The 14,685-nt window shown below is 41.8% G+C and overlaps 1 protein-coding gene across 2 annotated transcripts in view; it reads right to left on the bottom strand.

Annotated features, from left to right (window-relative positions):
• The window catches only part of LOC119161005 (Poly(ADP-ribose) glycohydrolase), a 122,011-nt gene extending 108,582 nt beyond the window's left edge, over positions 1–13,429 (bottom strand). For both annotated transcript variants that reach the window (XM_075880160.1, XM_037413307.2), the window contains exons 1-7: positions 13,189–13,429; positions 12,963–13,125; positions 12,816–12,879; positions 12,649–12,723; positions 12,442–12,519; positions 12,248–12,337; positions 12,039–12,173 (exon numbers count right to left, since the gene is read on the bottom strand). In XM_075880160.1, the coding sequence (XP_075736275.1) occupies positions 12,039–12,173; positions 12,248–12,337; positions 12,442–12,519; positions 12,649–12,723; positions 12,816–12,879; positions 12,963–13,125; positions 13,189–13,285 (702 nt within the window). In that variant the 5' untranslated portion in view covers positions 13,286–13,429. The remainder of the gene's footprint in view (positions 1–12,038; positions 12,174–12,247; positions 12,338–12,441; positions 12,520–12,648; positions 12,724–12,815; positions 12,880–12,962; positions 13,126–13,188) is intronic.
• Positions 13,430–14,685: the final 1,256 nt, after the last annotated feature.

The following is a 14,685-nucleotide window of genomic DNA, read 5'->3' on the forward strand; positions in this document are numbered from 1 at the left end:
CAATAAAAATTTGACTGTCAGAGGCGACTGTCAGTGGTCCTCCAATGTCCCAAAACTCAAGAGACTATTCGAACTACTGGCAAGCACCAGTGTTTCAAATAACATATTGAAACAGTTTTTGTACAGTCAGTTGTAGTTTTGATTTTCAGGAGGGAAGTGACTTATGTGGTGATGCCAAAGGTGGTCATGTAAAAACAGGACGCAGTGTTGATTCGGTGTTCATGCCAGCTCACTCGTCCCCTCTGGTGCTGCTACTTGTAAGGCCTGGTGAAACAGCATAGCGATCGACTGATGAGCTAGAGCGAGTATTGAAACATTGCGATGCCCTGCTCCTGTGCGACCACTTTCTGAACCAAGAAAAACAAAAATTCTGAGGTTTTACTTGGCAAAGTCAAGATATGATTACGAGGCATGCCGTGGTAGGGGACTGCAGATTCAAAGGACCTTCTGGAATTCTGTAATGTGTACCTAATTTCAAGCACACGTCCAAGTTCGCAATTCACCGCAGTGAAATACAGCTGCCAAGAATAAAACTCGCACAGTTGTGGTTAGTGTCCGAACACCAAAATCACTAGAACACTGCAGCGGCTCTGCATCAGGACGATGGAGAAACAAACTGACTACAGAGAAGCTACCACAAAAATTACTAAGAATGATTCGAGACTCGCCAGTGCTTTTTGACATCAAGGCTTTTGTAAACGGAAAAAACTTTTTGAATCTCGCCATCTCCACGAAGTAAATGATGATGAAGGAGCTTGCTCAGAACTGATTGGTATAACTCGTGAATCCTCCGTGCAAGTCCTCTAAGATCGTATAAAGATGTGACATGTTGTTGTAAGTGTGATTCTATATACGGGGTTGTAACAGCCGAAATTGAATTTGGAGCAATTTTTGGAGCAGCAAAATGTTACTTTTGAAGCACAAAAATCCTAATTTGAAGGAGGTCACGAGGGGAAAAAAACAATTTTTTATAAGGAAAGACCTCATTTAGAGCAGTATAAAAAATAAGTATCTAAAAAAATGCACAAACAATTCTACATCCTTTAAATCCCGCAGAGTGAATATGAACACTGCTATTTCAATAGAAGTAGTATTTTGAACCATCCCACTCAGCAAACAATCATAAAGTGCACAATGGCATTTGCCCCACCTGTCAAATCCTTTGACAGACTCTAAAGATTAAAATGTGGGTTTGCCAAGCTGGTGACCCTGAGGTTGAGAGATTCATAAAACTGAGGAGTAGAGACCGTGAAAAAAAAAAGGTGGTGCACAGTTTTCTTTGGTATTGTAGGGCTGCAGCAATATCATACAGTGTCTAAATAATTGCCAGTAACATTTTTAGATGTCAGCAATTATATTAGTACTGATAATTATGTGGCATATACATGCATGAGTAATTGAACAAACTGTGCTATGTCCCATTACTATAGCACTAACAGCCCCTTCCATACCTTACAATGCTTTTCCGCAGGCCACCAATGTACTGCGGCAAAGGTGGCTTAAGTGGCGTTCTGCATAGGTTATAACAAGGCCAAGAAGTTTTCAAACCTCTACACTCCCCCCTCCCCTTTTTATTTTGATGATGGAGTTAGGTTTAGGCCACAACTTCTCAGCTTGCTTGCAAGATGCATTTGACTAGGTAAGGTAACACCAGATTGCGCCCATTGGCCCGGCGACGGCACCGCATATCTATCGTATGTGCCCTTGCTATGGTAACCAACGTGGTCGCCAGCAAAGCCGGTATTGACAGCACATCAAGTTTGTTCTCGCGCAGTAACAGCGGCATACGCTGGCAACTTTAGTTCCTAACATGCCGTAACTGCGTTTGCTGACCCGCGAAGTGTTGCTGGCTACAGCAACGCATTTTTGTCAAGTTGCGCCGTCCCGCCGATAAATATCTGCACTGGTTAGCGGACCAGTGGGCGCGCGGCTTTGTTACTATTATCTGAGCGATCACCTTTCACAAGGTCCTGGTTTAGCAGTGGTTTAGGGTTAGTCTCTGTGCGCCTGAATCTCTGGATTGATTGATGATGCAAAAGTACAGATGAGCATTGTGGCCTCCATTTCTCGCTAAAATTAGTGCAACTGAGACAAGTTTGAGACTGGTCAGGCATTTTAGTGCAGCGTGGCACAATTTTGGCACAGCTTGGTGCGAAAATGGAAAAATGTACCAATTTGGCACAATTGGCACAGCTGTTGCACCCCTGTATATACACTTATGTATACACAAGATGTAATGATTTACATATCAATGCACTCATATACAAGGATTACATTACTGATTACAAAGCTATCCGACGTGTTTTCCTTCAAAGATTACAATTATGTGGTCAGTAAAGTATGTGGCAAGAGGATCTTCAATTAGAGGTTGCCGTTGAAAGTTGGAGAATGCAATGTCGATAGAGGTCCCAAGTAGAGGTTTTCTTGCCGCCACTTGCGCGCTACCTCTCCTTCACAAACTCTCACTTCGCGGTCCGCCTGTCACTGAGCCTTTTTCACAGCACAAAGTGCACATGATGCCTTGCAGATGTGTAGTGGGTACCTCGCTTATCAGCAGAATGACGAATGGCATAGTGGGTGCTTGCCTGCTTCATGAAAGTTACGGAGGGCACTGCACAGCTGTGCCTCTAGCAAACGCACCAAGAAATGTGCTCTGAGCATGAGGAGCTTGGCGGGCGAGCTTTTAAAAGATTAGAAAGCATCACACCAGTACACCTATAAAGCTATTTAACTAAATTATGTACCTTTCTATGAGGTAAAGTTATGGGAAGTGTTAAAATGGTTGGAAAAAAGGTCTATGGGCCAAAATATTTGTAGGACTGCATATCATGCCGTGTCCATCACAGGCAGAACTTTTGAGCCATCTACAAGAAAGCATTGGCCACCTGCATAGCCAAGGCAATGCTGAAAGTGACTACTATACTCGGCGACAATTTATCTTGACAATGTAGCGATCGCTACGGAAGTGGGGCTTCCACTCATTCATGCTCCTCTGAAGTAGTACGGCAGCTTACGCTGATTTCGGTTTTGCTCACTCACACCATAAAAGCGTTTAAAAAATAATACGCATGAAAATGTGAATGGGAGAAACATTTAAATTGTTCAGTATATGGTTTAGGGTCATACTACGAGTATATTTATTCTTGGAGAACTAAACAGCACGTTTGCAGCCGCACGATTACCTACTATGTCATGAACACCATGGTTACTTTTAAAGACTGCCGCACTGAAATGAAAAGAAAGGCCCACTTGCAAAGGGAAGAATTACCATATTTCTTTACATATGACTTCCTGCAACTGTTTCAGTCTCATAAAAAGTCAAGCAGCATTTATTTTTGTGAGTCAAATCAGAAAATTATCAGTAAATATAAGAACTGTTTTTGGGCGAGGTAGCAGGGCATGCACTTCGGTTCTATAGGTTCTCGGGTGCTGTCAAGAAAAGTTGTCACCGAGTGTAGTGATCCTACCGCAACAGAGATCATGTAGTAAAAAGTGAGCTGTCTACGAGCTGAAGGACTTGAGCCAGCATGATTGCCTTATTTTCAGGTGTGTGGCGGCAGGGAAAGCACGGTAAGGGCCTCAGAAGTTCCTTCCATCTTTCCATGCAACACAATGAAAGTGACTACTACGAAAACTACTAGTGAATCCTAGAAAATTTTAGCGAGTGGTTAACCCAGCTGACAGCTCTCGCATTACCCTAACTGACACAAACGGTGAACCTATACCTCATGAAGAATGTGCTAGTGTGCTAAACAATGTGTTTTCTGATGCATTCTGCAACAATCCCACTTGTCTACCCAGTTTTAAAAGCCACGACTACATACCGATGTACCCTCTGCAGATTGACCCTAACGGAATAATTAAAATAATTGACTCCCTTAAAATTTCTTCCAGTTCCGGTATAGATGGTATTAATTACAAATTCCTGAAAAGTACTAAACAAAACTGTTTTATTATCTTAGCGAACCTTTTTGAACAATCCTTAGAACAAAGTAAAATCCCTGCTGATTGGCAAGTAGGGAAAGCGGTGCCAGTCTTTAAATCTGGAGACAGAGAGTCCCCCTTTAATTACAGGCCAATATCTATTACTAGCATACCATGTAAAATTTTGGAACACATCATTTACTCTCGTGTTGCCAACTTTCTCGAATCCAATTCATTTTTTGACCCTGCATAGCATGGATTCCGGAAGTATTTTTCGTGTGAAACCCAGTTAATTTTGTTTACTCACAAACTTCACTCTATTCTTGACAACCGTTCATTTGCTGATAGCATATATTTCGATTTTGCTAAAGCATTCGACAAAGTTCCACACACAAAACTCCTATTCAAGCTAAGAAATATTGGTCTCGATACTAGATTATCAAATTCGATTGAGCGTTTCTTAGTACATCGCCAGCAATTTGTCACAGCTAATGACACCAATTCATCTCTAACCCGGTTATCTCAGGTGTCCCCCAGGGCACCGTCCTTGGGCCGCTACTTTTTCTTATCTATATCAATGATCTGCGAAAATGTATCTCATCTTCAATACATTTATTTACTGACGATTGTGTCATTTTTTAGGAAATTATTAAAGATAGTGACATACACGCACTCCAATCTGACATTAATGCGTTATCCCATTGGTGCAATACATGGCAGATGGTTCTCAACACTACAAAATGCAAATCAATGAGAGTTTCTTGCATCACTACTAACGCACACTCGTATTACCTTGATGTAACATTCTTGAAGCGGTTACTCAATATAAATACTTGGGCATTCATATCACTACTGACCTATCTTGGAATCTTCACATTGAAAGCATCACCAACAAAGCCAACCGCATGCTTGGCCACATAAGACGAAATTTTAGTTTCGCCCCTTCTTCGATAAAAGTGCTCCTTTTCAAATCTCTTGTACGTTTGCAACTCGACTATGCATAACGATATGGATGTACTGAAATTCTTAGTCATCAACTCGAAATTATTCAAAACAACGCCACACGTTTCATTTTTTCTAACTATCAGCGAGCAACCAGCGTATCCGGAATGAAAAGTAACTTGGGTCTAACATCTCCGACGCCACGTCGCAAAATTGCACGGTTGTGCTTATTCCGTTAAAGTATTCTCACACAATATGCTTCGCCATGCTTTACTTACTCCACCTTCATACATATCCTCGCGTTTAGATCATGTTCATAAAGTTGGCGTTCCCTCTTGCAACACTACGGCTTTTTTCCATTCATTCATTCCCCATACCTCTAGTGACTGGAACCACCTTCCTTCTAACATTGCTACAATTTGCAACCCAGATGTGTTTCGTACCGCTGTGTCTAATATTAAATTTTAGGCCATTTGATTCTGCATAACGTTGCATTAATATTTGTGAAATTCACTTGTCCAATGTATGTATGCTAACCACGGCCACATTTTTTTCGTTGCAGCAGGAATATTGCAACCTTTCTGAACCGTATAACTTGTTTTGTAGAGGTTATAGCTACTTCTGTTCTGCTGTTTGTACTGCAGTTTCCTGACTTGTTGTAATATACTCAACCACTCCTCTTTTCAATGCGATTGCCTTGAGGGTATTCAAAATAAAAAATAAAAATAAAAAAATAAAAATGGCAGAAACTCAACAAGGCAAACTACACTCTGCTTCAGTAGTTCTGTGCAGCACTGTGGAAGCTGCAGTCCTTCTCGACCTATCAAGAGGGCGAGTGCATCTAAATGCATCATTCCGCACCCTGTCATCTGCAAGCACTGCAAGCAGTGAGCTGGCCAGCGCAGCATCGGAATTTCCTTCCTCAGACCGAAGTTGTGCATGACTCTCCAATGCACCCAGGTCGAAGTCATACAGCTGTTTTTCTTGATTGCGGTGCCAGTATTCAAAAAAATGTACCGTCAACCCAAGTAACGTCTCCTCATGCTGGCACCTGGACAAATGGTGCCACCTACTGAGGATTAAAAAAACTTTCAAACGTGCAATGTATGCCCTCCAAGATTGGCAACGCCACTCGCGATGGCTACAGCATTAATTGCTTGGGTGTGGCTCTCAAAAATAGTGCCGAATGGATTTGAATACTGTGCTGTCGAACGTTAAGGACATGAATCTAAAGAGAATGGAAGCATCAGCTCGGAGCTTAGAAGCCACAGAGTGCACGGTGGCCACTTGATAGATTCGAGGTGGGCAAACTTCTTCCCGCACTTCCTGCAGTAAAGCCATGTTTCTCATACCTAATGCCGGTTCTTCAGGGAGGATGTGGAGTATGTGCCGACTAAATGTAAAATTTTAGGCAGTGTCTAACTAACAGTTTGTACTTTAGAGATGAAACCTTGATATATATGAGGCACAGTTCAGTTTTTTTCTTCCACCATTTGCATGTTATAACACGAACAAGCGAGAACTCTTTATTCCGTATCATAGCGCCACAAAAATTGTTTTCTTTGAAAAATGGGAAAAATTGCCAGGCAGATCGCATTTCCAAAATGCAGAGAAGAGTTCAAGTAAATGTATTCAGATGAGACTATTTGTAAAGATCATGAGGAAGGGCAACGGGTTCTGAACATAGGCACTACATCCCGCTTCGCAAAAATCTGTGCTCGAAGATCGTATAGCCTTGGCTCTGCTGCATGGAACTCATGAAACCGAGTATACACCAGCACAATACAGTCAATCCTTGATATAAATTTAATGAAAGTCTCTATATAACAAATTGTTTCAATTTCTAATCATTGAAAACAAACAACTTCTTTTCACTATTTAACACGGTAATTTTACGACACAGTCTCGATATAACAAAGCTTCTGACTATTTCAGGCATATTTAAAGACTATGGCTTCCAACTTGAGCAAAAATCTAAAGTTTGCCAGTGCAGAAGGCCACCTGCACATGTCTTCTTGCATGAAGTGTTCAATCAGCAGTAACCACAATGCACACTTAGTACATTCAAATTGTGCATGCAGGAAATGCCGGTGTGCCATCTGCCGTGGTCAATGACTGAAAGGCCACCCACAGATCGGAATACCAGACGCTCATTTCAAAGACCAGGTGAACACGGCGTGTGGCAACCCGACATGATTTGATCACACTGGTTTGGAATGAAAGCAGCAGCTCTCGGTAAACATACTGTGCTGTACCAAGGTGCTGCAAGTCATTTTACAGCTGGAAAAGCTTATGACCTAAGATGCTCAAGCAGTCGCAGCTGAATCATTTGACGATAAAAAAATAGTTGAGAGCTTAAAAATGAAACACATGCCAAACAAAGATTTTCATGAGCCGACAGACATTCAACCTGTGGCGAGTGATATTCATCATGCCTCTTATGTCTTACATTCGAAGCTCACATTCAAAAAAGAACAGGCACTCATTGCAAAGTGATTTTACGAGCCAGCCATAACAACACACATAAAAAAAAAACTTTAGATGAAGATGACCGACTTGTTTAAGCTAACCTGAACTGGAATGCTCTAAATAAAAGTGTCAGCACTTGACAGCCCTCTTCCAATCCAATGCAATCAAGGTAAAACTACAGTTAAACTCCGCTAAAATGAAAAATTCACAATTCTCCGTCAGCAGTCTATAGGAGTCAATACATAAATATTGTCGCCACAACGAACACTTTTTGTTCAATCTTCCCGCTTCAACAAAACTTTACGACGCAATTTCAGGCTCAGGTACTTATTGCTAAGCAATAAACCCAATCTTTAACATTCCGATGCATTTTCAGAGCCTAAAATTGCGTCAACAAAGTCTAAAATACGCGTTGGCATCACCAGACACCGCCGCTATAAAGGCGTTGTTCCAACAAGCACGGGCGCCACCATGGCTCGATATCAATGACAATGAGACTGCCCAGCTTTTGCCACTGGCTTATTTCGAGCCGCAGACGAATCCAAAGCTGACGCTCAGTTCATGGTTTCCTTCACACAGCTGCTAGGTGAAACCGCGGAACCATGGAGTTTCCCAAAATTAACTAGAGAGCACTCTGGCGCTGCGATCGTTCAGCGACCATGGGAATGATGGGTAGTACACACATTTGCCTAGTCTTCGTACTTGTGGGCGGCGAATCGTACTTGCGGCTTCGTTTATTGCTGGTTAGGGTTTTGTTTTGAAAGAAAGAACAAACCCTTTTGAACTTAGTGACTTGATTCGAAATGGTAAGCCCAAGAGAATAAGGTTGTGAAGCGCAAATGGTGAACATTTGCTAATTTATGTTTTCGTGAAAAAACAGCTCCAAGCCACACGAACACACACAGAGCCAGAAGCAGGCCAGTAGTATGAAAATTAGACAAATGTGTGTACTACCCATCATTCCCATGCTCGCTGAAGCGCCGTGTGTTGCAGCTCCCATAGACATTAGAGCCAGAGTTCCCTCTAGTGTATATTAAGAAACTCCATGCGCGTGCCTTTTCCAATGCCTATCATTATGTTCGACAAAGCGCCTTCGGCGCCACGCTTCCTGCCTATCTGACAACGGCACGTTCGCGCTTGGCCAGTGTGGTAACTAATCAGAGCGGCTGTTCGTCCGCATTATCAACAAAACCAGCTAGTCGCGAGTGATGAATGATAATATTGGCATAGAATAATGCAAAAGTCGCTGCTCCACGATACCCTGTTTTCATATCGGTGTTGTCGGAGCTGTTGGTGTTAACGTGTTAATGCACCTGTTTGGTTCGCTCAGGAAGGTGGTTTTAGGCGTGTTTCAGCGTACTTTTCACCATGGCCTCGCTATGCATGGGTGAGAATGACGTCGTGACGCTGCTGAGAAAGAATAGGAAGCAGAGGACATTTTTTTTTTTTTTTTGAATTTTGAGAATAAACGTTCCTTTGTTTTGCTAGCTCAGATCAGCTATATTTTTTTGGATTTCGCTTCAACGAAATTTTTTCAGCGCCCCGTCAGTTTCGTTGTAGCGGGGTTCGCCTGAATAGCTTGAGGAGACCAAAAAGACTGCAGAAGGCCAAGAAAAAACGCAGGGAGTCACTTGAACAAGCATTTTACGAGTGTCATAATAACAAGATCCCCAATATTTGTGTCAATAGTTTTGACACAAAAAGGCAATGGCGGTCATAGTGCAAAACTTTTGGGACCATTCAAGGTGACGAAAATGACTACAAAAGACGGAATACATAAGACCACCAGCTAAATGACAAAAGATGTCATGGAAATAGCTGCAATCAGCAAAGTATTCAGTGGAGGGACAACACAAGACCATGGAGAGTGTAGTGACACAAAGGCTACAAAGAACTACTTTGACAAGGAACTGGGAGCAGAGAATGAGGAAGAGTAAAATTTTTTGTCTTTGTCAATGCTGGAATGTATGAAAACTGCAATTCATTGGATTAGAGTTTCTCTACAGCTGTCTTTAAAATGAGAGAACTATCTAAAATGGCTCCAAAAGCTTAGTGTGGTTAATCCCTACATCGGAGATTTCTGGCTATGGTGTGAGCGAAAAGCCACAATCAGATGACAAATGTCTCACTAATGCTTTGCCTTGAGAATCGTCTGTGCTGTGGGTGTTGGCATTCCTAATCACACAATTAGGCACAACCTTCTTACAATAATTTCTGTACAGGTAGCTACTAATAAAATGTTAACATCAGAAATGACCTTGAAGTTATGGTGTTCTTTCTTTCACTGCTCGAAAATCAAAACCATGATTTAACAAAATTAGAGATATACAGTAAAACCTCATTAATTTGAACACTGTTATTTCAAAATCCAGCGTAATTTGAAGTATTTCAATGATCCCGTATTTCACAATGTAAGTTTGAACAGATAATTTGAAGCGGTGGTAAGCACTAGTCCAGCTAATTCGAAAACTTTGGGTGCAGTGTACCAATTCCCGATCCCCATTTCACCATGAAAACAAGAGCCCTTAAGAGCCACTAGACAATGTACTGTACAGATACTAATGAGTGGCAGCTGGAGTACATCAGCCTAAATACTTCCAGCACGAAAAATAAATTTTAAAGAGTGATCTCATGATCAAGTGAAATGTGCGCCTGCGGACACAAGACGTGCTTCATTGCAACACAGCAGCGATGCGCAGGCAGCGTGTCACATGCTTCTCGGTACGTCAGCGTGTCATGATTTACCCATTCTTTCTGGGAATAGAAAAAAATTAATAAAGGACAGTCTGGCGGGATTCACAATATATGCGAACCTCCGAGTGCTGGTTGCTCCAGCAATTTTCGCACTTGGCGGAGTTCTTGCCTGCCACGCCTACTTTGGAAACTTTGTATGAAAGCTTGAATAATCACGTTTTCCAGCCGAAACATGACAAATTTCGTCGCACTGTCTACTATTAAATTCTTCATTTTACTCATAAAGAATGAATGAATAGTCCCATCATGACGTGCTGATGCAGCGAGGAGCAAGCGACACGCTGCCCGATTGTTACTGTATTGCAGTTAAGACTTTTTATTTTTAGCAAGCACGCATTTCAGTTTATCACGGCGTTTTTTTTTTTCTGTTCTTTTTTTTGCGATTGCAGCAGCGACCCTTAGAATTCTGCCTTGTTTGCTGCATGTGACCTTTTAGTGCTGAAAAACATTACCTAGGAGCTGCAAACTAGCCAGCACTGCAAACGACCAGCTCTGATTATACTTTAAATAATTTCAAGTTCCTTGCATCCCACTTTTGTATGTTCTATTAATTCAAAAACCCACTTAATTCACCAATTTCTCACAGTCCCTGTAACTTCAAATTAATGAGGTTTTCATTTAAGCTGTCTGCTACAAGTATGAGTTTCATTATACTTTTAGCATTGAAATAGGAGTTTCACGTATTGCTTCAGCTACTTTAACATGTGCATGCACTGCATAGCATTGAGGCCAAGCACCAAAGCAAGCACTTCCACATATGTTCTTACATGCCTAAACGATCAGTGTCAAAACTGAGTCCATGTAATACCAAAGTAATGGAGTAAATACGCAAAAAATGTTAGCGAAGAGTGACGTTCGCAACGAGATATACAGAGCTTCACTGGGCTAAATGGCCCCAAGAGACCACTACTTCGTCAGTTACCTCCCGCAAGTGTTTGCTTTTTTTTTTTTGCACATTTGACCATGTCTCGATGCTACAAATACTCCCTCAAATTACATAATGCACACGAGAAATTATACGCCCAATGAAGTCTGCTTACTAGAGTGCACTTGCTACCAATCAGAAGTTACAACTTCTGATCTCCTATTGGTGAATCTACAGCTGGAAAAAAATATTAATGCCACTTGCCACAATAAACAGCAAGTAAAAATTTCACTTTAAAGAGCAGCTCTTACAGGTCACCCTTGACTTTTGAGGATCAAGCAGCGACTTTTGCAAAGGGTGTGCTGTTTCACATTTCCCCATTCGGAAAGCTGTTAGTGCAATAGTACTCTAGTAATAGCACACTCACGCACACATACCAGAACATTATAGAAATCATTACAAGGATTACAAGCATGGTATATTCACTGAAAAGAACACCAAAAAGAAAAATAAGCTGAATGGCATAACTTGAAAACTACGCTGAATGGCATTAGCAAGTTATGTGAACAATACAAATAAAAGCAAGGCTTATTTGTGGCAGAAGGCTCAGCAAGCCACAAAAATACACAAAGGCAAAATGCAAGGGGTGCCACTGCATATATATTTCCGCACCAGCTACCATTGTGAGATGAATTACTATATAACGGTGGCTGTTTCAACCTAGTTAATATGGTTAAATACAGACACGTTATTTGATCAGTTTAGTAATTGGCTTCCAGAGAAGCCAAGTACTAAATTGAACTCGGTAAGCATTGGGAGCTTTTACTGCCCCACATTGGGCCAAATATGGTAAAAATATTTAAGAATGCATGGCATACATTGACAGACTGTCACGAAGATTTTTGGAGCAAAAAAAAAAGTGTTTGGCCTCGACTATGCCTTCTAGTAGTTAACCTCTTCGTTCAAAATTGACAATACAACATTGAAGGAATTTGCTATCAATCTGAACTAAGTTTTTCTTTAGTGTCCCTCTCAAGTATATTCAGCTGAAACCGCATAAAAAGTGTAACAAAAGCATAATTACTCCTTGTTCGAGAGGGTACTTGCTCTGAGGAGAACATGGCATCCGGACGTGCACACCATCCCACTTGTCAACAGGAACAGCTGGGTATGGTATTAGGGGGCATGGCTTTACATCACCGTTTTCACTCCGCACAACCTGCCACATGGAAAAAAAAACGCAAAAATAAACCATAAGCGATGATGCGGACTTTAGAAAAAATTGAAGCCAACCTTGCAGAGAATCGTGTGATTACGGCTCATAGGTGGGAAATGGGTTTCACAATGTGGCATGCGCCTGAAGGTTTCCGGGATGGCATTGTACTGCAAAAAAAAATTATAATGTAGCTGCATGCTGGGCTTCGCAACTCCATAGCAAGAACAATGGCGAAATAAGAAAACTTCTAAACAAATGGTCCTACACTTACACTAGGAATACTTTCCTCAGACCCTGACGAGTGCTGCGAGCTTGGCGTAGCTTCACAGCTCTCAGGTGTTGTACTGTCCTAGAAGTATATAAGAGGTTTCGCAAATCAAGCCCACGGAATTTCAAACCTTGTACTACGGACAATTAAGTAAACAAACGAGAGAACATCAAAGAACTAGGGAGTGTAAAAATGGTGACTTGATCTTACGTCCGGACTGTCGGTTTCTGAAGAATAATGTTCTTCTTCACAGTGTTCGGCACTCTCACATGGCATATCACTTGCCTGCAATGAGAAGCCATAAAAGGCAGTACTATTGGTAATGTACTTGAAAAGCTTCTGCACAACGATGCATGAGACATTAAAGTAGAGCTTACGTTAAGAGCCGTTTCTTCTGAACAAGAAGCTAACTTCGATTCTTGAGGATCAACAGCATCAAACCTGCAAACACACAAGAAAAGCATTTGTGAGCGTTGTACACGGCTTACGTGGTGTCAGAAGGCATAAACATGCAAGTGGCATACTCGGGGAACAGTTCTTGTGATGAGTTGACATCTTCCAAGTCGTGCGCATTGAACTTGGTTTCCACATCCGGCGAATCCTTCGCAGCCTCTGTACTGCTTTGGACATCTGAGGACTGCATGGTTTTCCCAGGACTTGACTGTTTTCGTGAATTTGTTTGTGCCTCTGTAAAGGAAATAAATGGTTCGTTTCCTTTCTGCAGTTCACCGTAATTTAGGGCAACTGCACCATTGGACGACGGATGTTTTTCCAGCGTTTCGAAAACAAACCAGTCCAGTTTGGATTGCTTAAAGCGCTTCTTGCTGGGTCCTACGCCATCGCTCATCTTGCTTCAGGACATGATCAGCGCCAGGTTTCGCACCTGCGCTGTGCAAAAGCGCTTCTCACGGACCAGTTGTAGTACTCCCAAATATTCCAAGGCCTCGATCGCGAAGTACCTGTTACGCACGTTACTGAGGCCCACGAAAGAATCAGCGGTTTTTAACGAGCGACTTGTGCTGACTACATGTGTTTTCTGCCACTATGACGCACCTCCTTGAACGATTATAAGCAAAAAACGCAAGCGCGCGCACTCAACAACGTAGTCGATGGGCATGTGGTCACAGAACAGAGAACGGAAACTGTCCCTTTGGGCTGTTGTATCATAGCCTCCTAAATTTTTATTGATGATGATGATGACCTCTTATGGATGGCGCTCACCCACAGAGGGGAGTGGGCCAAGAACCAGGCGGCAGGATACTTAAATAAAACTAAAATGAACATAAAGCCAATCTGAAAAAGTAGTTTAAAAATAATACTACCAAAAGAAAACAAAAATGTTTGCTGAGCAAGCGGTCAAACTATCTCTTGTTTTTGATAGACATAACTACGAATTATAAACCAAAGATCTGAAAAGGTTGGGGTTCACTAGCACGGTAATCTTTTAGTTGCGTTGATGTAATCAAACACAGTGGAGCATACATCCCTGTGGCAGTAACCAAATGAAGTTCTGCCAAGTGATAAAATTACTGGTAGATTTACTTGTATTCCTAGCTTTTGTAATGGGGCTACTAAAGATATTTTTCTCTGATAAGAATAACGATGGCAGAATAAAAAGAAATGTTCAATTATTTCAATTTCGTTGCACCAAATGCATAACGGTGACGCCTTGAGTCGAGCTTTGTTAAGGTAATCATTTAGTTGTGGAACTGCACAGCGCAATCTGGTATAAGTGACCTCTAACTGGCGAGATACACACCACTGTTTATTCCAGCAATAGCTCAAATGCTCGAAATCTTTGAATTTATCCAAATTTCCTTTTCCCCATTGCAGGCAAGCATTTCGGAACCTTAGCGCTGTCACGTAAGCCGTATCTGGCAAAACTGGGATGGTGGGCCCACCCAGGGATACTGCTGCTAAAGAGTCCGCCATTTCATTCAAATATAATCCGCAGTGGCCGAGTATTCTTAGCAAATGCAGTTTTTTTTACGTTTTTCGGTACTAAATGCCGAAACGTATTCATCAGCTCTGCATTTACTGCCACAGAAAGTGCATTACAAACTGATAACGAATCTGTAATGATAACTGCTAATGATTCGCTTGAGGGCGATTTGCGTAGGGCAAGAACAATGGGCAGTAATTCTGCAATGAATACAGGGGTATAATCTGGGAGTCGAATCGAAAAGGACCAGTCCAAAGGAGAGAAGATGCCAACCCCAGCCTTTTTTTTTTAACACAGATGCATCA

Source organism: Rhipicephalus microplus, chromosome X, assembly GCF_043290135.1.
Source record: "Rhipicephalus microplus isolate Deutch F79 chromosome X, USDA_Rmic, whole genome shotgun sequence".
Taxonomy (NCBI): domain Eukaryota; kingdom Metazoa; phylum Arthropoda; class Arachnida; order Ixodida; family Ixodidae; genus Rhipicephalus; species Rhipicephalus microplus.